The sequence below is a fragment of the Anomaloglossus baeobatrachus genome, chromosome 6 (assembly GCF_048569485.1).
Source record: "Anomaloglossus baeobatrachus isolate aAnoBae1 chromosome 6, aAnoBae1.hap1, whole genome shotgun sequence".
In the NCBI taxonomy this organism is placed as follows: Eukaryota; Metazoa; Chordata; class Amphibia; order Anura; family Aromobatidae; genus Anomaloglossus; species Anomaloglossus baeobatrachus.
In genome coordinates, this window is record NC_134358.1 from 110,782,138 (window position 1) to 110,806,294 (window position 24,157).

At 43.5% G+C, this 24,157-nt stretch overlaps 1 protein-coding gene across 1 annotated transcript in view; it reads left to right on the forward strand.

The window, feature by feature from the left end:
* The window catches only part of JPH1 (junctophilin 1), a 156,104-nt gene extending 133,060 nt beyond the window's left edge, over positions 1-23,044 (forward strand). The window contains exons 4-6 of the mRNA XM_075353163.1: positions 12,355-12,989; positions 19,155-19,251; positions 21,002-23,044. Of these exons, the coding sequence (XP_075209278.1) occupies positions 12,355-12,989; positions 19,155-19,235 (716 nt within the window). The 3' untranslated portion in view covers positions 19,236-19,251; positions 21,002-23,044. The remainder of the gene's footprint in view (positions 1-12,354; positions 12,990-19,154; positions 19,252-21,001) is intronic.
* The last annotated feature ends 1,113 nt before the right edge of the window (positions 23,045-24,157 follow it).

Genomic DNA, 24,157 nt, shown 5'->3' on the forward strand with positions numbered 1-24,157 from the left:
AACACACCTTCTATATCACCTCTTTCCATAACACACCCTCTACACCGTCCCTCTCCATAGTACATCCTCTACACTGCCTCTCTCTATAATACACCACCTACACTGCCTCTCTCTATAATACACCTTCTACACTGCCTCTCTCCATAATACACCTTCTACACTGCCTCCCTCCATTATATCTCTCCCACACTGCCCCTATGTATAACATCCCAACACACACTATCCTTCGGTATAATATCTCTCCCACACACACTGTCTCTCTATATAATATCCCCCACACACACTGTCTCTCTATATCATATCCCTTACACACACTGCCCCTTGGAAGAATATTTCCCCACACACTGCCCATCTGTATAATATCCCTCAAATACTCTGCCCCGCTGTATAGTATCCTCCCCACACACTACCCCTCTGTATACAATCCTCCCACACACACCCACTGCCCCTCTGTATAATATCCGCCTGGTATATATGTCCTCCTCCTAGTATATATGTCCTCATGCTGGGCCTATCCTGGTTTATTTGTCCCCTTCCTAGCATATATGTTCTCCCTCCTGGTATATATGTCCCCTCCCTGGACTGCTCCTGGTATATATATGTCCCAATCCTGATTTATTTCTCCCTATCCTGCTATACATGGCCCATCCTGGGGTCCTCCTGGTAAATATATCCCCCTCTTGGGTACATTCTATTATATATACCCATCCTGGTTTTTGTCCCCTTCCTGGTATATACGTCCTTCTCCTGGCATATAAGTTCTCTTTCTGGGCTCCTCCTGGCACATTTGCTGCAAAAAGAAAAAAAAAAAAAACATTTTACTTACCCTCCCCGGCACCCATATCACGTGGCGTCCTCTCTGACCCGCTATGTATGCATTTCAGCTGGATATGCACCTTCCCATGCGCATCCAGCTGGAGCAAGGCAGGTACTGGGGTCAGCCGGCAACCACCATCCCCGGCGATTGTCCCGCTCATGTCTTCGGCTCACAGAGCGGTTACCAGTTCTCGCCACCTCCATGGTTCTGCTTTCCTGCAGTAATGTGATGAGGTCGCAGAGTGATGACCTCATCGCACTGCTGCATGCTGAGCCCTGCTCTGCCCTACTGACCCTACCTCTAGCACACATGGATAATTTGCATGCGATGCAAATTAGCAATGTGTAGTGGCAGAAGCGGCACTGCCAGGTCCCTCTTCTGTGGCTGTGACTGGGGCCCGGTGACTAGAGATATCCTATATAACCTAAAGCCAGTGCTATACTGGCACTATCATGTTAATTCTATACAGCCATTTGATTGTCAGCTAGGATGTATAGTTTTTGAAACCCAAGCAAGTAAAGTTTGTAACATGAACAGCTTTTTGATTGGCAGTAGCTGCCGATCAGCTGATAGCTGGGGTTGGTTTTGATGGTGATTTCCGCCCCCCTCCCTGTTGTTCCTCCCCCTAGCTTGTATTTATGCTAATTTTATAATAGAAGCGTTTTACTAATGGTTGTGGCTAAAGCAAAGTGGCTAGAAGGACCTTGCTGATGTCATACCTATGTGACCAGAAGGGGCGAAGCCTCAGCTAACATTGCTGATACCAGGAAGCAACATTATTTTTCTGTTGGCTCAGCCCCTCCCCTTCTGGTCAACAATTAGGAAAATGCTTCTACAATATAATTAGCATAAATAAAACATAGGGGGAGGAACAACAGGGAGGTGGCCAGGAATCCCCATCAAAACCCACACCAGCTGCTGCGCTGCCAATAAAAAAGCTGCTCATTTTACAAACTTTATTTGCTTGTGTTTCAAAAACTATACATCCTAGCTGACACCTAAAGGTATGTATAGAATCAGCATGACAGTGCCAGTATAGCACTGGCTTTAGGTTATACAGGAAAATCCTGGTGATTGGTGCACTTTAATAAAGCTAAGTGATTACTCTGGGCCCAGCCAGCTCCCCTCTTCACCGGACCCCATACACCAGTCATGGTTGTAATGCCCTGATGGCGGCCCTGTCCGCCCCCCCTCTGTGATTAGTTTTGGTCCATGGAAATATGCACTGAAAGCCTGGTGTGGGTGGGGTCAGCTGCAAAATCTAAAATCTTTTACTGTGTCAGAACGGCTGCAGCCACTAATCTAAGTGATACATCATTGAAATCAGGGCCTCTTTGCCTATATCATGCTGCTCTCAGATGATGTAGCAAAAACCTGCTGACAGATTCCCTTTAACACAGTGTACACAGCCTCAGATTACATTCACACCACCATACTTCCATTATCAGTGCAGTCTACGAATATACTGCCCTCACACGGATGGCACCAGACTAATGTTACTCAATAGGGCTGTTCACATGACAGATTTTTTCACATAGAGCAAGTGTCCTCATAAAAAGAAATCGCATCCCGCAAAAGTCTATTACGTATTTTACCTGACACTCACCTATTTAAGTTTATGGGTGCGCAAAAGAAAGTGGATCCCATATAGATCAACTGTAATGCATCCACTTTTACGGATACATTGTAATTCTTAACATGGTTATTGGGTCTTGCACATTTTATTAACAGACTATGTAAAAAATGAATATCATACAGATGACAATACAGATGAAAAATCTTTCTTTTTTTCCTGAATGAAAATTTGAGGATTTTTTTTATACACTCTAACAGAACATTTCTTTGTTATTGTTTTGTTTAATACTGTTACTATGTTTCTTGATTGCGGCATTTTCTGCTTTTGTTACTTTTTTTGTTACAAACATGTAATTATCTAAAAGTGTTCATTAATTATAGCATCCACATTCTCTTCATTGTCTACTACAGTTCACTTCTATCATCCATTCAATTAAATTAAATGCAAATTAAAATAAGTAATTGGACTTTTCCAGCACTGACAGTAATTACAGCTGTGATGAGTGAGTTTATAGACAATTATGGATGATATATAAACTTGTGTCCAGGGAGGTGGCTGCACCCAGACCTTTTATCACCCAATACAAGAAATTTCTGACCATAACGAAGCATTAAGAAGGCTTTTTCTAAATACCTTGTCTTTCTAATTCAGCCTGTGAGTGGCCATATCGCTGTCCACTTTTCCTTATCACATGACCCAGGCTGCTGTAACCTCTGATATCACATCCACTTCCGAAATTGGAAGTTGACCCGACATCACCGAGGCAGGGCCCAGGCTCCATGAGTGACCAGGCTGTGAGTGGAGTTTCATCTGACGTCACAGCCCAGCATCTTGCACACTCTTCACCGCTTAACGGAGCGCCAAAATCACGAGATGTTGTGATATGCGGTGAAACTCCAACCACAGCCCAGTTACTCATGGAGCTTGGGTCCCGCCTCGCTGATGCTGGATCATCTTCCAATTCTGGAGGTTGACGTGACATCAAAGGTCACAGCAGCCTGGATCATGTGATGGGGAAAAGCGGACAGCAATAGCGCCGCTTACAGGCAGAATTGGACAATTTTATTTATCACCAGTATAGACACACTGCGTTTGTGATTCCAACCAATCACAGACGCTGTCTCAGAGGGCGGGGACGTGGTCCAACGGCAGCCAATCAGAGATGCCGGTGGACGGGAAAAGCAGTGAATATACATTAGAGATAAACCCAGAAATAGAGGGTTTCTGATGTGACAATATTGATGGCCTAGTCTAGTTGGTGGCTGCCTGACTCTACAGCCCTGCGGCAGCGCTCATTTGGGCAATGAAGCCCCCAGCTAAGGATATCCCATCAGTATTTGTGATCCCTCAAAAATGTTTCAGTTATAAAATGAAACACCAAAACTAATCCAGAGACCTGTGCCATAGGCAAGAAAAACATGACTGAAAGCTTTAGAATTTGGCCAACAATACCCTAATTGAAACAGTGGGGGTTTTTTCCCAATCTACAAGGCTTTTCAATCTCCTATTTATTCACAGAAAATCATCTTTTATTCACGTTGGTTCAATTTCCATTAGGTTTATGATAATGCTCATCATTAGCATTTCTTAACATGCCAATTTATTACATCCCGCACATACTCCCCCACTTATATGCTTGTAAAGATCTCCTGGTAACAATTACTATTCCAAGAGCATTTATCTTCCACAGTTATTATGCTTTGCAGTCACTCAGTAGGAAGCAAGTCATTTATCTGCAACATAAAGGCCTGTCATAGCACATAACGTATAGAATTATGGACCGTGCAAAACGAGACAAACGTGTGACCGGGGTCTGAGGAACGTCGGAGGAAGCTCCTGACCAAAACATGGGGCTGAGGCTCCTGACCAAAACATGGGGCTGAGGCTCCTGACCAAAACATGGGGCTGAGGCTCCTGACCAAAACATGGGGCTGAGGCTCCTGACCAAAGCATGGGGCTGAGGCTCCTGACCAAAGCATGGGGCTGAGGCTCCTGACCAAAGCATGGGGCTGAGGCTCCTGACCAAAGCATGGGGCTGAGGCTCCTGACCAAAGCATGGGGCTGAGGCTCCTGACCAAAGCATGGGGCTGAGGCTCCTGACCAAAGCATGGGGCTGAGGCTTTTGACCAAAGCATGGGGCTGAGGCTCCTGACCAAAGCATGGGGCTGAGGCTCCTGACCAAAGCATGGGGCTGAGGCTCCTGACCAAAGCATGGGGCTGAGGCTCCTGACCAAAGCATGGGGCTGAGGCTCCTGACCAAAGCATGGGGCTGAGGCTCCTGATCAAAACATAGGGCTGAGGCTCCTGACCAAAACATCGGGATCAGGCTCCTGACCAAAACATCGGGCTGAGGCTCCTATTATTTTACTCAACTCAATGATTTCAAGAAGCAATTAGGAAATTGAAGGAAAGTGACTGGAATGATTGAAGCAACTCAAAATATCACTATGGTCAGAGATTTATTTGTATTGGGCGATAAAAGGTCTAGGTGCAGCCCTCTTCCTGGACACAAGTGTATATATGATCCATGAACGTCTTAATCACAGCTGTAATAACCCGTCAACGCTGAAAAACTCAAACCATTAATTTGATTTTCACTTAATGTAATTGAATGGATTACAGGAGTGAACTGTAGTAGACAATGCAGGGAATGTAGGCACTATATTTTTTTCTTACAAACATGCAATTATCTAAAAGTATTCATTATAATAAACACTTTTTGATACTTTTTTTTCTTACAAACATGTAATTAACAAATCAGAAAATGCCCCAATCAAGAAATGCATAGTAAAAAGAGTAGAGAGAAAAACAACTAAAAAAAAGTCCTGTTAGGCTATGTTCACACAAGCATATGAAAAAACTCGCAGAATGATTTTCCTCTGTATTGTCATCTGTATGACTTTTCTTACATTAGCAGTTAACAAAATGTAAAAGCCCAAATACCATTTTAAGAATTGCAATGTATCCATAAAAATCACATGCTTTACAGTTCATTGTATGGGATTCCATTGTATTGAATGGACGACTCTAATGTGAAATACATAATAGACTAGTGCGGGCTGCAATTTCTTTTTACGAGGACACTCTGTGAGAAAACGCTATCATGTGAACAGCCCTATGGAGTATCATTGGCCTGGTGCTGTCCGTGTGAGGTTAGTGTTTTTCACGGACAGTACTGGTACCGAAAATACATACGGCCAGCCTCTCCTGTAGTATGAAAACCTCACCTTGTGTCAACCGACCTCAATGTACATGGGGGCAGAGCAGGGCCTGACTGTTCAGACACTTGCCCATGGAGGCTATATAAATGAAATACCCAGCTCAAAAAGGGAGAGTCATGCCCCTGTTTGTACAAAGTAAAAAGAAACTACAGTGAAACCAAATACGGTAAATTATTATTATAGCGCCATTTATTCCATGGCGCTTTACATGTGAAAAGGGGTACAGATAATAGAGACGAAGTACAATACTCATGAACAATACAAGGCACAGACTAGTGCAGAAGGAGAGAGGACTCTGCCTGCGAGGGCTCAGCCTATCGGGGATGGGGAGGTACAGGAGGATACAGGACCCTGCCCACGAAGGATCACAATCTGCATGGGATGGGTGATGATACAGTAGGTAAGAGTAGAGCTGATCGTGCGGCGGTATAATGGTGCGAGGGTTACTGCTGGTTGTAGGATTGTCGGATGAGGTAGGTCTTCAGGTACTTTTTCCATGGTAGGTGAGAGTCTGATATGTTGGAGCAGAGAGTACTAGAGCATAGGGAGTGCAATGGAGAAATCTTGTATGTGATCGTGGGAAGAGGAGATAAGAGGGGAGGTGAGAAGGAGATCTTGTGTGGATCGGAGGTTGTGTGCAGGTAAGTATCGGGAGACTAGGTCACAGATGTAAGGAGGAGACAGGTTGTAGATGGCTTTATATGTCATGGTTAGGGTTTTGAACTAGAGTTTTTCTGCAGTTGGAAGCCAGTGAAGGGATTGGCAAAGAGAAATGAGTCAGAGCACACATTGGTATACTTGCAACATATAGGAGCATGTACATACTGTGGCCATGTTGCAGCCACAACCTAAGATAGAAAAAATGGCCACAGTGTGAACATGCTCCTCCTGTATGTTGAATCTATACCAACTTATGCTCCGGCTCACTTCTTTGGTTTTGCTGTAGTTTCTTGTACTAGCCACTTCATTTCTATAGCTTCCTATAGGCAGGTATCTTGCAGTCGGGCCTGTGCCCTGCTCTGCCCCATTAACATTGAGGTCGGTTGACACAAGGTGAGGTTTTAATACTGGAGGATAGGACTGTCCCGATTGAGGTACACCTAGTCATGATGGGATTGCTTTTAAGCTCTTTTGATAAGAAAACGGTGTATACTAAGTACCCTATATTACTTACATGTACTATTTCCTTACTGGAGTGTGTATGCTCATTTTTTTCTATTTTTGGTTTTGTCTGTTAAATGTGTGAACATGATGCGTTGCATGTATGCCAACTTACCCTCATTTATATGGTTTTGCTATATCACACAAACGTTTATCTCCCATTAGGCTATCGCCCTATGTTTTGTGCTCTTTCTATTCCTTTTTTCCACTCCAACTCTTCACCATATTTCCAGTGGCATATGTTGGATCCTTCCACTAGTGATATACATCAGAAGGCTACGTGTGTCTGAGAGAAGGGCGAGTCGTGATGTGAACGAGCACGACCACTCCTTTTCATCTAGTCTCTTGTGTGTCCCCTGTCGTCATTTAATGTTTGTTTTTCTCGTAAGCACCACAGCTTTTCAGAGTCACACATACCTGGCTGAGATCATGTCTGCCAATGTCTGGTAGTTGCTCCCCGAGGATCAGGCAGCATTCGCTATCAGATTCCCTGTAAGAGAACACTTGCATGTCACAGTAATGCCCCAAATCACTGAACCTCGGAGATATTAATTTGTCCAGTTAAGAAGCACAAGTGATTGTGACTGTACTTAACCTGCTTTGGTGCAAATGAAAGTGACAATGGGAGTACTGGAAAGGAAACATGCAAAAAGGGAACAGTTATGCAGGTGGTGGCCACAGACAAGTACTTTCTAATTGTCTTTACTGACTGATTCTTGCTAGTGTCCATGTCTCTAAGGGTATTTTGTTGAGCATTTGGATGCAGAATTTTTGGCACCATTTTTACTTTTGGCAGTAAAAACACAGTGGCAAAAATGCATTTTCTATGCATTTTTAACCTGCATTTTTCTAGCGTTTTTGGACACAAATGAATGCTATAGAGAGCGATAGATAGATAGATATTGACAGACCGACATATAATTGCACAACTCCTCCCCTCCCCCGACATATAATAAAATTCGACCCTGTGGAGCTTATTGGACAGCTTTTTATGATTAAATAAATAAGTAGAATATCTACCTGACGTCCCACCTATTTTTGATAACCAACAAAGGTAAAGCAGGCAGCTGCAGGCAGATATCAGGCTGGGAAGGTCAATGGTCATTGGGCTTTCCCAGTCTAAAAATACCTGCCATAGTCCACAAATGAAAACTTGAAATACATAAAAAGAGAGCGAGAAAAACAAGACACAGCTGATATTAAATCCAACTACCGTTACCCCCATTGCCAACATACCAGGGCAATCGGGAAGAACTGAGGCGAAGTGCCAGAATTGAAATTTCTAATGTAATGCGCCACTTCTGGGGAGGCTGCGGGCTGCTATTTTTAGGCGGGATGGGCCCAATTACTATGGGCCTTTCCAGCCTGATAATATCTCACAGCTGTCTTCTTTGCCTTTGTTGGTTTCAAAATTTGAGGAGGACTCAATGTAATTTTATCATTCATTCATTAATTTATTTATTTCGCCATAAAAAGCTGTCCAATAAGCTCTATAGGGTGCAATTTTTTATAATATGCATGTTGCTGCCTCTGTTGCTTTCTCTCTCGCTCTCTGTCACTTTCTTTCTCGCTCTCTTTGTCACTCTGTCACTCTCTCTGTCAGTCTCTGCCATTGTTTCTGACACTCTGTCTATCTATTTCTATAGATCTGACAGTAAAAAAATAATTCTCTTCTCGAACGATTAATATAAAGATACTTTATTGCTCACTTCAAAGGCATATACATGTTAACACCATTTAAAAAGAGAAAATAGGGGAATATGTAGGATGTAAAAGAACACACCCAGGGCACAAAATAAGAGCTTTGTTGCCTGAATCAAACCACCACATTGGTTGTAAATATAAGACGGGAAGCTATACACACATTGAATATAAATGACATTTAAATAATGGACGGAAGTGTTATACATAGAGTAAATAGGTAAACATGTACCGTATATATAAAGAGAAAAGTAAGTAAACAGGGTATATGTGAATATTTGCTCCAAATGTGAAAGTATGGGAGTCTAACAAAGGAAAAACTAAGCCAGACCAAGGTGCAAAATCAAATAACAACCACACATAATCATTAAAATATATGTTCAATACACCTGTAACCAATACAGGAGAATAGTTACCAAATGAATGTGCCCCTGGGACGCTCAGGGGGCATGTGACATTGATATTGAGGCCAAAAATGCTGAAACAATTGAAATGATTATTTTCTGCACCAAATCTGTAAGTCACAAATAAACAACATGTGCGTGACAACTGCAAGATTCTGATTGACTTTTCTAGCTGCAGGATTCCCTTCAGATTTTGTGAGAAATCTGCACTCAAAAATGCATTAAAAATGCGATGAAAATGCAACAAGTGCACAAAGCCTAATAGTAGCATGAGCTCCTTCTCCTTTGTGCAAGCAGAAGCAGGAGGAGCACTGCCAGAGCCTTACAAGATGAGCTCCAGAGCAGTGTGCATGCTTCAGACCAAACTGCTAGAAACCAACTCCATCAGAGTGATACAATGGCCAAATTAGCAGCCGGTTTCATGCTGCCTTGGGCTCCTTATAGCAAAGCAGTTACCACTGATCGTATATGTTCTGCTTAACGAGCAAATAATAGTCGGGGGTAGAGACTTAAGTGGGCTTTACACGCTACAACATATCTAACGATGTGTCGGCGGGGTCACGTTGTAAGTGACGCACATCCGGCATCATTAGTGTTGTTGTAGCGTGTGACAGCTACGTGCGATTGCGATTGAACGTAAAACCGTTCATCGCATACACGTCGTTTATTTGCTAAAAATTGCACGTCGGGTTGTTCAATGTTCCCGAGGCAGCACACATCACAGTGTGTGGCATCCCGGGAAAAATTAACAGATCTTACTTGCGTCCCGCCGGCAATGCTGAAGGAAGGAGGTGGGCGGGATGTTTACATCCCGCTCAGCTCTGCCCCTTAGCTTCAATTGGCCGGCCGCATTGTGACGTCGCTGTGACGCCGAACGTCCCTCCCACTCCAGGAAGTGGATGTTCGCCATCCACATTGAGGTCGTATGGATGGGTAAGTACGTGTGACAGCAAATAATCGTTTGTGTGACACGGTCAACAAATTGAACGTGCCGCACATACGATGGGGGCGTGTCACATCGCATACGATATCGTATGCTTAATTGTAAGGTGTAAAGCAGGCTTAACAAAACACAATTTTAGGCCTGTTTCACACGGGCTAGGGTATATCGCTCTCCATCATGCTTATATTGTTATTCATATTGATACTAACTGTCAGGGCTGCTTAGGTGTTTTCACTATGTTTGCATTTTAATTTAGCGGTTGTTTCATGTGGATTATTTAATTCCCATTGCTTTTTTATTACACTTCTACATCTGTTTTACCCTCCCAGGTATATGCCTATTTAGGCTGTATAATATTGGTGTATGCTATATGTCTGTGTCTATGATACTCATTGTGTTGACCTTTAAATTGATGGGAGCTATGGTTTAAGAACCTTTTGTTAATATTTTTTCATCAACAACCGTTGTATTCCGTACAAACTGTATATATTATCTGTTATACCTTCTCGTCTCTATTGACATGATAGATGGACAATTGTTTTTAGATGTCTTTTAATGGTGTTTAATAAATTTGATAGTTTTGGTATATTTTTGGGAGTTGAGTGCTTCTATTGGCCCATGCTGTTCTCCATCTTGTATTCTGTTTCACACGTCACTGATTCTGGTACATATGTGCTAGTTTTTATGCGTACCAGAATCACTGTTATACGCAGACCCATTATAATCTATGGGTCTGTGCACACATCAGTGATTATTCATTGACCATATGTCGTGTGTACTTGATTGCTGCACGGAGACAAGTTCGTTTTTTTTCTGGCATCACTGATGTCCAATAGACCACACTATGGTGTGATCTGTGAAACACGTACCAGAAAAACACGTATATTGAAAATAAAAAAACATTTTCAACTCACCCGGCTCCAGCGACGCTGTGTTCTGCCTTTGCCCTCTGCTTCTTCCTGGCTGGCTCATTATAGCATGCATATTCATGTATGCAGGCACAGCCGACCCAGAAGTAGCTGCAGAGGGGAGAGACAGCGGGGTCCGGATGCAGCAGAGATGGAGACTTCAGCACCATGGACAGCAGGAAAGGGACAGGTGAGTATACGCCCATGTGCTATCACGGATGACGGATCACGTATCACAGATTGCACATGGCAACTCATGTCTGCCGTGAATCACGGCACACGGGGGACATATGCGTTTTTTACACGTCAGTGAAAAACGTCTGTGTTTTTCTCTGACGTGTGAAACAGGCCTTAAGGAGTCAACTAAATATTTTCCATAGACCTAACAATGTTCGCCAAAGATCTGACCTGTAATGGGAGTCCTTAGCAATAATTTTCCCCACCTTACATTATTTTTCTTGAACATTTGTGCCATGGGCATTTTTTTTTTCAACTGTAAGAGAAATTGTCATAATCATTTGGGTTTTTTCTATAAATTATTAGTACACATGAAAATAAAACATACTGTAATATATCATAATAGAGAAATGTTCCATCTCCTCCTAGACACATCATTCATTCATTCTTACAACTTTCAGTTCACAGGTAAAATCTGTCTTCACTGAAAGAAGCATATTTCTCTGATCCCATGTGTTACAGAGTTGCACATACTATTGATTTATGGAATAAAAATTAAAATACCGGTTACTCTGTAAGTGCTTCCACAGCCTCTATTTCTCACAGATAATGGCAGATTTCAGAATGCGTTACCAATCACATCAGGACTGAATTTGTACTTGTAGCAGGACTTCTAACTATTATTTCTCTTCTCATGCTAATGTCACGAATAGTTAGTTATTCCCATCCTATCCTAATATGTAGTAGGCGTAATAATATTTGAAAATACCTCCAATTAGAAATGTGATATAGTTCTTCTGATTCACTGGCGCTTACCTCATGTGCAGGGCATTGCAAGACCTTAGGTATCCATGGTTACGACCACACATATAGTCACAGTCAGATAGTTGCTCATGGTCATAACCGGGAATAGCTAAGGTCCTGCAATGCCCTGCACATGAGGTAAGAGACTTGGCTATATCAGGAGAACTCTTCTACATTTCTGATTTAGGTATTTGCTGATATTATTATTACACCTACTACATATTGGGATAGGATCTTGGAGATGGGAATAACCCTTTATGCTAACAAATTGTCTACAACATGCAATTATCTGATTTTCTATAGCTCAGTGAAAATCTTGTATATTTGAGTTAGGGGCTGTGTAAGATTAGTAAAAGCCTCCATTTTTAGGAACCACACTACCTTTGTCCATAGGCTGAGAAAAAAAGGAACCAGCACAATCTGAAATTGGCATGCATCATATAAAAAGTGAAAATTCACAGATTTATTCCAACTGTACTATAATAAAAAAAAAAATGAGATTTTTAGCAAATAATTGATCAATTTTTTGAGCCACCCCTGCCAACGTCACGGCTTTGTCCATAGGCTGAGATTGGTAATGTAACCAAGTTCTATTCGTGGGACATTCTCATTCTTACTTTTATTTTCTTTTAATTATTTCAGGGCCAGATTACGTCAGGCAAAAGTTTCAAGACGTTACTGATGTCAAAGAAAACCCTGAAGAAAAGTTGCCCAAAAACCCACCTTCTCCAAAAGAATCACCACATTTTTATAGGAAAGGAACAACTCCTCCAAGAACACCCGAGGAAAAACGGAAAAAGCCTCAACCGTCTTCTACACAGGATATAAAGAGAAAAAATTCTAATCCTGCCCCCGTAGCACCTCCCAATCTTGAAAGAAAAAGTGCGTCCACTGAGAATCTACCTGTTGCTTCCTTGAAACCTCTGCCTGTTAAAGCCCCTGTGAAAGAGGAGGCCATTGCCAAACAATCACCAAAGGCTTCGATTGGCCATAATCCAAGCAGCACTGGGAATGGGGAACTTCACGCCGATTTCCACAGCTATTTTGGAACGGTGAATCCATCATTGCATTTAGCTATAAAAGAAAACTCTAATCCAAAAAAGCTACCACCCACAGTGAATGTCCCACCATCCCAAAAGCAAAGCCCTAAAAAGCCACAATCAAAGCCAGAAGCCAAAGAAAGCACATCTGAGCCCAAAGTTATGCCCCAACATAAGGCATCGAAGAATCAAACTAATAATGATTCAGTATCACCTATTGGAAATGAAATTAATTCAGTAAGTAGTTAAGGGTATTGTTATTTCAGGTGTTTATAACTTGGTCTTTGTCAATTTTACAATGTTTTAGACCTTTTTTTTAGGCCTTTTCAGTATTATTTTTCCAAATGCCGTACCCTCTAATCAATGGTAAATACATGTGTAGCCTTATAGAACTGAAATCCAATACAGGTAGGACATTTGGCTTTAGCATATATTGGTATAGCTCTAGTGGTGAAATGCATCTGTTGTCTTAGTAGGCCACATAATAAGGGCTTGTCTAAAGCAGGATATATTAATGAGCCACGTTCTACCTTAGGCCGGTTTCACACATACGGCATTTTGCCGGATTGCGGGATCTGGCACACTCCGGTACAGAGCAATACAGTACAATGGCATCACGGCAACCTCCGGTCACATGCTGTTATGTGACCGGAGCTTGCCGTGATGCCATTGTACAGTATTGCACTGTACTGGAGTGTGCCGAATCCGGCAATCAGGCGAAATGCCAGATGTGTGAAACTGGCCTTACATAACTTTGCTCTCTCAATTATATGAAAAACGCGAAAAACAACCTTCTCTAGTCTGAAGGCCAAATTATTATACTGCACCAATCCCAAGGACCACAATAAATCTTAGGCTAAGACAACACGAGCATTTAGCATCTGATGTGAGAGCATCGGATGCATTATGCTAATTACCCCCGGCTCCCGCTCTGCTGCGAGTGTAAGCCGAGTGTCATGCCACTGGGATCCGATCCTGTGATCATATCACAGCTGCGGATTATAGGGAGGGACTCATCAGAGTGCAGTGCAATGTTTCACCTGCACCCATAGACTTGTATGGGTGCAAGTGAAAATGGATCGGATTCCACCCACAGCATGCTGTGATTGTTTCTCTGTCCGATTAGTGCTGAGAAAAAAAATCTCACATGGGACCGGCCCCATAGAGTAACATGGGTCCGAGTGGAATGCAATTTTTTTTTATAACATTCCACTCGGACCGTTTAACTTGCTGTGCGTCCTAGGCCTTAAAGGTGTATTACCATTTAGGAACATTTATGGCATATTGAAAATATACATAACATACAGATGCTGGTTGCACTTCCAGGACTCTCCCTCATCCAGAAAGAGTCCACATAGGCTTGAATATCTCGCCAGTTTTTGGTTGCTGAAACAGCTGAGTGATTCTCTTCTCCCATAATTTACAATGAAGATGGAAGTACTTGCACATGGTCACTTGTCTAGCTCATCAGCAGCTCCTTGGTGTGCCCCTTAGGCGGGCTTTGCACGTTGCGACATCGGTAACAATGTGTTACCGATGCTGCAGCGATAGTCCCGCCCCCGTCGCACGTGCGATATCTAGTGAAAGCTGGCGTAGCGATTATTATCGCTACGGCAGCTTTACACGCACATACCTGCCGCGCGACGTCTCTCTGGCCGACGACCCGCCTCCTTCCTTAGGGGGCGGGTCGTGCGGCGTCACAGTGACGTCACACGGCAGGCGGCCAATTGAAGCGGAGGGGCGGAGATGAGCAGGATGTAAACATCCCGCCCACCTCCGTCCTTCTCATTGCAGCCGGCGTCAGGTAAGGTGAAGTTCCTCGCTCCTGCGGCTTTACACACAGCGATGTGTGCTGCCGCAGGAACGAGAACAGCATCGTACCTGTCGTACCATCAGCATTATGGAAATCTCGGAGGCTGCAGCGATGATACGATAACGACGCTTTTGCGCTCGTTCATCGTATCAAAAAGGTTTTACACGTTGCGATATCGACTGCGACGCCGGATGTGTGTCACTGTCGATTTGACCCTATCAACATCACACGTGCAAAGCCGCCCTTAGCGTCAGGAGACTTCAGTTCTTCTAATATATAAGGTCTTGGAGATGGTTACACAGATTCCCCCATTATTTCTCATTTAGTATATATTCAATCATAGGTTAACTCGAAATTCATTTATTTTTTTCCTTTGGGTGAAATGAATGCTCCATGTCACACTGTGCCAAAGTGTTGGTATATACAGATATTCCAGGTGCCAGTTATAGGGAGCACTATTTTGGTTCACCACCTGTCTCTTACCCATGGTTGATGTTCGCTATCTTCCATTTGACAGCTCAGTAAGTAAATGCAAATCTATAGAGAACTGCGCTCTCAGCTATGATGATATATTTAACAGCCCATTTAATTAGACTGTGAAAACACTATTTTAAAACACACTTTCCTTTTTAAGCTCCGATTGACAGTCTGGTGTTGGCAAGGTCCTGTTATCCATTTCAAGACATTTCTGCTGATCCCAAACAAGGAGCATATAGGGTTTCTCAAGAAGATCTGACATGGAGAATAGACCGCTTTATATTAACACATCTATTAGATGTCCTAATAATATACGCTAAAGGGCGCTAAAGCCTCCACTAGGCTCCCAATATGGGGAACATAATGCAGTATTTTTTGGTTTCCCAAAACTCTTCTTTCATGACTGTCACAAGACACCAAGACTTGAGACAAGAACATGTACAAGATGTTCAGGAAGAGTTGATCTATGGTGGGGGAAGGGGGGGAGTAATCGCTGTCACTGTAATATGGTTATTGGTTATAGATTTGTTAAAAGGAAAGGTGTTTTTAGAAAAAAAATTACTGTGTATTAAAAAGAATTTTAAATCTTGTCATTTTCATGAGGACCACTAAACTTAATATTAGGCTCATACTTTTCTGTAGAAATCCATTTCCAGCAGTCTCATTGTGATCACAGACATGACTATAATGACAGATAATAGCACTATGTACTGCATATAACACAGGATCCACTTTTCTTAATAGGGGATGGTCACAGCTCATCCCCCCCTTCCCTGCACAAAGCCTCTGCTCGAATGACAGAGCATGCCCAGATAGATCAGCCTCTCGTAGTCAGTGAGTCAGATGGTGTCTGTTGTTGTCTATGTGGCTGCTGTAAAGCACTTCTCTAAATGGGCGGCCTTGCCCCATCATCATCTACAGAAAACAAAATAAAAAAATCTATAGAAAGTAAAATGAATTTAGAAAGAAAATAATACATTTACTAAATGGTTCTAATTAGTACAAAATAAATTGTGAATGAAGCAAGTGGGGTCATGTGGGATCCTGCTGATGTTCACTTCACCTATTATAGCCCTCCATAGTTTATGGACCAACATCACATCTCAGGGGAGACAAAAAGGGACATGACACCAGGTAGATCTCTTCTTTTTGGCAATTGTTGGGAGTCCTAGGCTTCTGACAACCATCCTATTGAGTCCATCCCTAGTACACATGTCTAAGTGATGTGGCTTTAAAGGGAACCTGTCAGGTGGAATATGCACCCAGACCCACGAGCAGTTCTGGGTGAATATTGCTAATCCCTGCCTAACCGTCCCTGTATACACTAGCATAGATTAAGAGATCTTTAGAAAAAGTATTTCTAAAGATCTTTTATGTACAACTGAGGCCAGTGACTAGTTGCAAGTGTGTTAGTTCCCTTGGCTAGTCGGCCCCCTTAGCATGTTAGTTCTCCCCAGTGGGCATGGTAACATGCTAATTAATGTGCAGCGTCAGAGGCATGGTCGCTCTCACCTCTGCTGCCACTGCTGGTTTTCAGCTCAGTGCACATGATCAGAAAGTCCCAGACTTCTAGTCATGCCTACTGTGAAGCTGTGTACCTGTCCCGGCTTCAAACTGATGTAGTGCGCATGACTGGAAGTTCGGGGACATTATGATCATGTGCACTGAGCTGAAAACCAGTGGTGGCAGCAGAGATGACAGCAACTATGCCTCTGGCACTGCATTCATTAGCATGGTAGTATGCCCACAAGGGCGTACTAACATGCCAAGGGGCCACATAGCCAAGAGAACTAACGCCCTTGCAACTAGTCCCTGCCCTCATTTGCACATGATAAATGATATTTAGAAATACTTTTTCTAAAGATGATCTCTTTACCTATGTTACTAGACACAGGCACAGTTAGGCAGGGATTAGCAATATGCACCCAGAACTGCTCTTGGTCCTGGGTGCATATTGGACCTGACCGGTTCCCTTTAAAACTGATTAACATACTTATGCATTATACCAATATGCACTTAGTGTCTGGAGCCATAGCATCGCTACAGGCCATGTGATGGCTCGGTCAGGACCACCAGCACCACCTCCCTCAGAGATGAAAGCGTGACTATCCTTATAGAGATGTCGGTGAGAAATCTCCCACCTGCCGGGCTCCGAAACTAACGGATAATTACAGAAAATAACGTGATTTCACAATAAAACACAGAGGATTGCATATCTACGTGTAGATCTGTCGGGGCAACTGCAGTTTTCTGTACTGACATCACATTTTCTTATAGACTAAACATGGCTGTGACCTCAGATGATTGACTGGTCCCTCTCTGTGGCTGGTAGTTTGGCTTTGTGGCCCACATAATGGGTTAGCAGGCGATGTATAACTAGTACCAGAACAAAAGTACCAGCCTGCGGAGTTGTGGTCACTTCTTCACCGCTTGTTATTGACGTCTTAATGGAGATTACTGACTATCTAATAAGACGTCTTTATATACCGCATTACACGACAGGTGTAATGTAATCAGTGCCCTGTCAACCACTTTATTTCTGTTGTGTTGGGGGTGCAGGGATTCCAGGTAATTAATAAAATGTGTAGAGCGACCTCAGACGAGCAACCCAGCAAACTCTGTAGAGAGATGCCAATCTGATGTCCATACACATACCGTAAGGTTTTAGCATTTTAAGTAGAAGGTAACGTGGTTGTTTATGGCTGACTTTACATTAATTTCACAACTGGGGGAAATTAAGGGACATTAAGTGTAATGTGAAGAAAGTGTCAGGGTCCATTCACATTGCTTTTGCAGTTTACAGTTTTTGCAACAAACACCTCTGATGTATGCTAGGGTATAGCCATACAGCAGTTTCATCACCTATAGACTCCCATGTTATAAATCATTTGTACTGCATTGTGTATGTGCAGAACATAGTATCACATTCATGGTCGTCCGAGTCCCAGGCGCAGCTCCATACATTTGTTAGTGTCTGTGGCGTTTCCTACAGAGAATTGCACATCAATCCCGTTCAAGTGAATAGGATTGAGCTACAGTACCAAGCGTGGCCAGTACCAAGTGTCTGGAGCTGCAGTACCAGTTATGGCCAGTATGAAATGTCTGGAGCTGCAGTACCAGTTATGGCCATTATGAAATGTCTGGAGCTGCAGTACCAGGCATGGCCAGTATGAAATGTCTGGAGCTGCAGTACCAGGCATGGCCAGTATGAAATGTCTGGAGCTGCAGTACCAGGCATGGCCAGTATGAAATGTCTGGAGCTGCAGTACCAGGCATGGCCAGTATGAAATGTCTGGAGCTGCAGTACCAGGCATGGCCAGTATGAAATGTCTGGAGCTGCAGTACCAGGCATGGCCAGTATGAAATGTCTGGAGCTGCAGTACCAGGCATGGCCAGTATGAAATGTCTGGAGCTGTAGTACCAGGCATGGCCAGTATGAAATGTCTGGAGCTGCAGTACCAGGCATGGCCAGTATGAAATGTCTGGAGCTGTAGTACCAGGCATGGCCAGTATGAAATGTCTGGAGCTGCAGTACCAGGCATGGTCAGTATGAAATGTTTGGAGTTGCAGTACCAAGCTTTAGCAGTGCCAAATGTCTAGAGCTACAGTACCAAGCATGGCCACTACCAAATGTCTGGAGCTGCACTACCAGGCACAACCAATACCAAATGTCTGGAGCTGCAGTGCCAGGAATGGCCAGTACCAAATGTCTGGACCTGCAGTACGAGGCACGGCCAGTACGAAATGTCTGGAGCTGCAGTTCCAGGCGTGGCCCCTACCAAATGACTGGAGCTGCAGTACCAGGTGTGGCCCCTACCAAATGACTGGAGCTTCAGTACCAAGTGTGGCCAGAACCAAATGTCTGGAGCTGCATTACCAGGCATGGCCGGGACGAAATATCAGAAACTGCAGTACCAGGCACGGCCACTACCAAACGTCTGGAGCTGCAGTACCAGGCACAACGAGTTAATTAACATAAAATGCCCTGCCCTTTTTCGCTTAATATCGGGTCATTATTCTTACTTTATACTAATGTTGGGCTTCATAATTTTGGCTTTTATTTGATTGACATGGACAAAGTTTCAGTAAAATAATGTTTCCTTTATTTGCAGGGGCCTAATTCAGTTATGATCGCCCTGGTTATGCTTCTAAACGTGGGTTTGGCAATTCTTTTTGTTCATTTTCTCACCTGATCGGATGCTGGTACAGGTAATGACTTTCCTCCTCATGTACTTTTACAGATAATAATAATTTTTATTTCTGTAGCACCAACATATTCTGCAGCGCTTTACAATTCAGAGGCTCATATACAAACAAACATTCATAAGTACCGTATTTTTCGCTTTATCAGACGCACATTTGTTCCCCCAAATTTTGGGGGAAAGTAGGGGGTGCGTCTTATAAGCCGAATATACGGGGGGGGTATATATATATGTACACTGCAGCGTCCAGGGGAGGTGGGGGCAGCACCTCTGGAGCACAGGTGAACGCTGCGGGCTGCAGCCTTTGATCTCCTGCTCCCGCTCATATAATATGCACAGCCGCTGTCCATCTCCGGTGGTGCTGAAATCGCACGCAGTGAGGGGCTGGGGGAGCGGTGCATATTATATGAGCCTGCGCTCCCCTGTGATGGCACATGCCCCCCCCCCCGTGTTAGATTTGGCCCCCAGGCTGCTGCTCATTCTAAAATAAAAAAGCTTTACTTACCCCCTGCAGCGTTTCTCCCCGGTGTCCCTGCTTCCACTGTGATCAGGCAGGCAGAGATTTCAGTCTGCTGTGCCGATCACATGACCGCACTGAGAACCAGGAAGTGGAAGAACAGAAGCACGGAGGGAGACAGGACATAAACGCTGGAGGAGGTAAGGAAAGAGGGTTTTATTTTACTATGGGCAGCAGCCTGGGGGCGATATCTAACACAGGGGGACTTGTGCGATCTATAGGGGCCATGGGCAGCACTATGGGGGCGATATCTAACACAGGGGGACTTGTGCGATCTATATAGGGGCCATGGACAGCACTATGGGGGCGATATCTAACACAGGGGGACTTGTGCGATCTATATAGGGGCCATGGGCAGCAGCATGGGGGTGTTATCTAACACAGGGGAACGTGTGCAATCCATAGGGGACCATAGGCAGCACAGGGGAATGTATGCAATCCATAGGGGGCCATAGGCAGCACAGGGGAACGTGTGCAATCCATAGGGGACCATAGGCAGCACAGGGGAATGTATGCAATCCATAGGGGGCCATAGGCAGCACAGGGGAATGTATGCAATCCATAGGGGGCTATAGGCAGCACAGGGGAATGTGTGCCATCACAAGGGGGCTATATTCAATATAAGGGGGCTAATTTTAGGATGGGGGGCTATGAGGGACATATACCCTATATGATTTGTTAGAGGGCATTATAAGATGGACCCCATTTAACATTAAAAAAAAAAAATTCTCTTTTCCTCACCAAATTTGGGGGTGCGTCTTATAATCAGGTGCGTCTTATAAAGCGAAAAATACGGTAACACTTATAGAAGATACAAAAATTAAAGCAAAATTAATGACAACCCTGCTAGTAAGACGTTACAATCTACAATGATGTGGGGGTGACAAAAGGGACAAGTGCTTATTTACAAGGACGGATCAGATAGGTACAGATAGGCTCAGCATGCATTTACTATACCCGTTTGTCGTTTTTATAGACCATTATGACTTATCTCGGTCATTTCAGAGTTCAGGTTACTACACTAGTGTCTGCTAGAAAGACTACACAACCTCAATCAGTGGTGCAGGTGATTGATGGGGAATGTACAATAATAAATGCAGTGCATAGTAATTTTTTGACACGTTTTGTATAACTTGAGTATATGTAAAATGATACCAAAAGGCTTATTAGCTTTTTTAGTCCTTTTAGACTGATGCAGCATCAAATTTGACTTTTTTTATATGTAATTCTGTTCTTGCAGTGACGTCTGGACAGCGAGAGATGTTGGCACACGGTTCCCGTTACTAGTGTCATAAGCTGGCACCTGTTCTGTTATGGTACGGGAAAGAGAAGGCTTGAACTTTTGGAAGCAAGATCAATTACTTTAAAAAAATAAAAATATAAAAAAATGTGTATGTATGTGAGCCTGCGGGGCCTATCTGACTGTTTGGTGGTAATTTACCAGTCTCGAATTCCACAGAAAGGTAGGCCAGTCACCGTGTCGGAAGGCAAAACACAATCTGCTGTAACAGCCTAGGCGGTGAAGGAGGCCACCGGCCACCACCAGACCGGCACTTTCCGTTGATGGAAGCTAACAGCTGCCTTACTATTTTGCCGCCTGACGTTTATAGAGGGGAGATAGGGAAAATGACTGCCAGAGGAATGTGCTCAGAGGATTCAGTTGCTGTGGATGCAGTTCCAAAGTTTTCTCCTATCTCAGAAGAAATAGTTAGCAGCATCACTCACCAGTCTTATTCCATTACCTGCTGCTTTTAACATCTCCTGCAGCGCTATGGAAGATAGTATTTCATTTGCTTGTGCATAGAGGCTAATCTCCATGAGCATGTATAGCCATAATTACTTGCCCGAGTGTCGGGTAACCGGGGGACGCAAAACCTCTTTGATAGATAAAATCTGCAAATTTACATCTATTGCAGTTTTTTGTGATTTTTTTTTTTTTTGTTTTATTTATATTTTTTTATTTTTCAAAAGTAATTTAGCAAACACTTTTATTTTTGAAAATGCTTATTTGTCTGCACACGGTGAAGAAGCGCAACTTTGTGAACAGAAGCAGTATTCATTAGACGCCGGGTGAGATGGGGTTTTCTTCTCATATGTTGAGGATACACCAGATCGGCCTCTGCTGTGCCCCGGCAGCACTTCACGGTGTGTCCGCTTTAATTTATTTCATTTTTTTACCATTTTTTTGTTAGTTTCCTGAATCTACGTCATGGTACCGTGCACTGTCAATATATGTATGGATATGTACATAACTAAGGGCTGGACAGATCCCCGGAGCCACAGACTCTTAACACTTAAGTGTATAATTCAGGTTGATGAATTTGCTTCCATGCTTGTAGTTTAAGAGAAACCAGGCTGGCTCCTACATTGTACTCTTATTTGTACAAGCCTGCGGTCTAATTTATAAATATATATATATACTTCTATATGAACGAATACCTACACACAGTGAACACATTATTTATTTGAAGGCACAAAGATTGGCTCGTGTGATCGTTTCTTCAGGTCTAGTCTGATGCTTTTATTTTAAGATGAATCCTATTGAAATGCAAAGTTTTAGTTTATGAAATCTATTTTTTGTATAGAAGAGGGCTTATATAACCATTCTAAGAATATAGGCATGGGTATTTAATATTTTGAAATATGAAAATATGAAATATGAAAAATATTCTGCTCACGACATTAGGTAAATGTACAGAAACCCATAGAAATTTGTCCACTCACAAATATATATATATACCGTATATATTGAAATAAAATTTGCAAGTAACTAAAAACAATTTTAAAATGTATTTTTTTAGTTTAAGGTTAGATGAGTGCTATTTTTGTCAGTTTCCTTTTGCACAAAGATTTGTTCTTGGATATTGTATTAAATTCACATAAACATAATGTTATTTCTGGCAATACAATACATATTACAGCTAAATTGTGAAGATGTTATTATGAGCATAAATTACAGATTATATTGATGCCGATCACAATTGTTGATGCTAGAAGTAGGAGTAGGCTAGACGTAAAATACATTTTATTTAATTGTTCCTTTATTTCAGACATAATAGGCAAGTAGGCAAATTTCATAGCTTTATATTATATTAAAGGGGTTCCCTGGCACCGTTCACTTCCACATCAGAGATGTTTTGTGCTGATTAGTGAGGAGTGAGCACTACCATGCTCGGCTGCTTGGTACTCGTAACTAGTGATGAGTGAGCACTACCATGATCGGGTGCTCGGTACTCAACACAGAGCCGGCCCGGTAACAAGTAACCTCCAGGCCCCGCTGCGGGCATGTCACTAGGGTGCTCGGTACTCGTAAAGACTAGAGCAGTTGGACGCTCGGATGGGCACGACTCGAGCACCCAAGTATAATGGAAGTCAATGGGAAACTCAAGCATTTTTCTTGAATATTTCCCTCAAAAAAAGCTTAAGTTCCCCATTGAGTTCCACTAAACTCAGGTACTCGGGTCACGCCCATCCGAGTATCCAACTGCTCTAGTCTTTACGAGTACCGAGCACCCTAGTGACATGCCCGCAGCGGGGCCTGGAGGTTAACTGTTATCTGTGCTGTTCGCAGGATGTTACAGCGACAGAGCCCAGTTCCATGACCACGGCGGTGTCATTATAATTAATGGCTTATGTTGATGGTGGGGATTATTTACAGGGGAGATGTCGTGACTCCACCTGTGGTGTGCGGCAAGACGAGTGCCTCCGCTGCCGTTCAGTTACCCCTGGGGTCGGTGGTGATGCATCAGAGTTGGAGTAGCTCTCCACAGGTAGAGCTGGGCCCCAGGGCTGTTGGGGGTAATAGTCTGTAATGGCGGGGCACAGTGCCGGAGGCGCAGGGAATAACCGGATGACACAGGGATGCAGTCACAAGGTTTTTACTCACATCAGAGTTCCAGGTTAGCACGCCCAGACAAATGCTGCCCTCTGGGTGCGGAGTCCTGCTGTAATGGGCCCCAGCCAATCTCGGATAGTTCAGAGGCATAACCCGTTACACCCTTCTGTGTTCCTTTTCTGGCCGTATTCCTGCGCTGACTTCTCCTGCCTGTCCCGCGCCTGAACACACAGAGCCCCAATTCGGTGTCCGCGGGCCCTCTCGGGTGGCTTCAAGCTCTATCCCTTTCGCACTATATGGTCACCTTTTCACTGGTTGTGTGTGGATTTGGCTTCGGCACTTGAAGTAACCTCAGCCTCTTGTTAGCTAGCTGAGTCGTGAAGTTCTCCACTAGTTGAGGGGCCGGTCCCCTTCTGCGGCCAAGTCCCTCCGGTACATTGTATGTGGAATGATGCCACGGGAGTATGATCGCTTCCTGTGGGCTCTAGGACCCTTTCTGACGTGTGCCTGGGCCGAGCAGCTGCAGCTCCAGACCACAGGTCTTGACTCCTCCACTGCTCC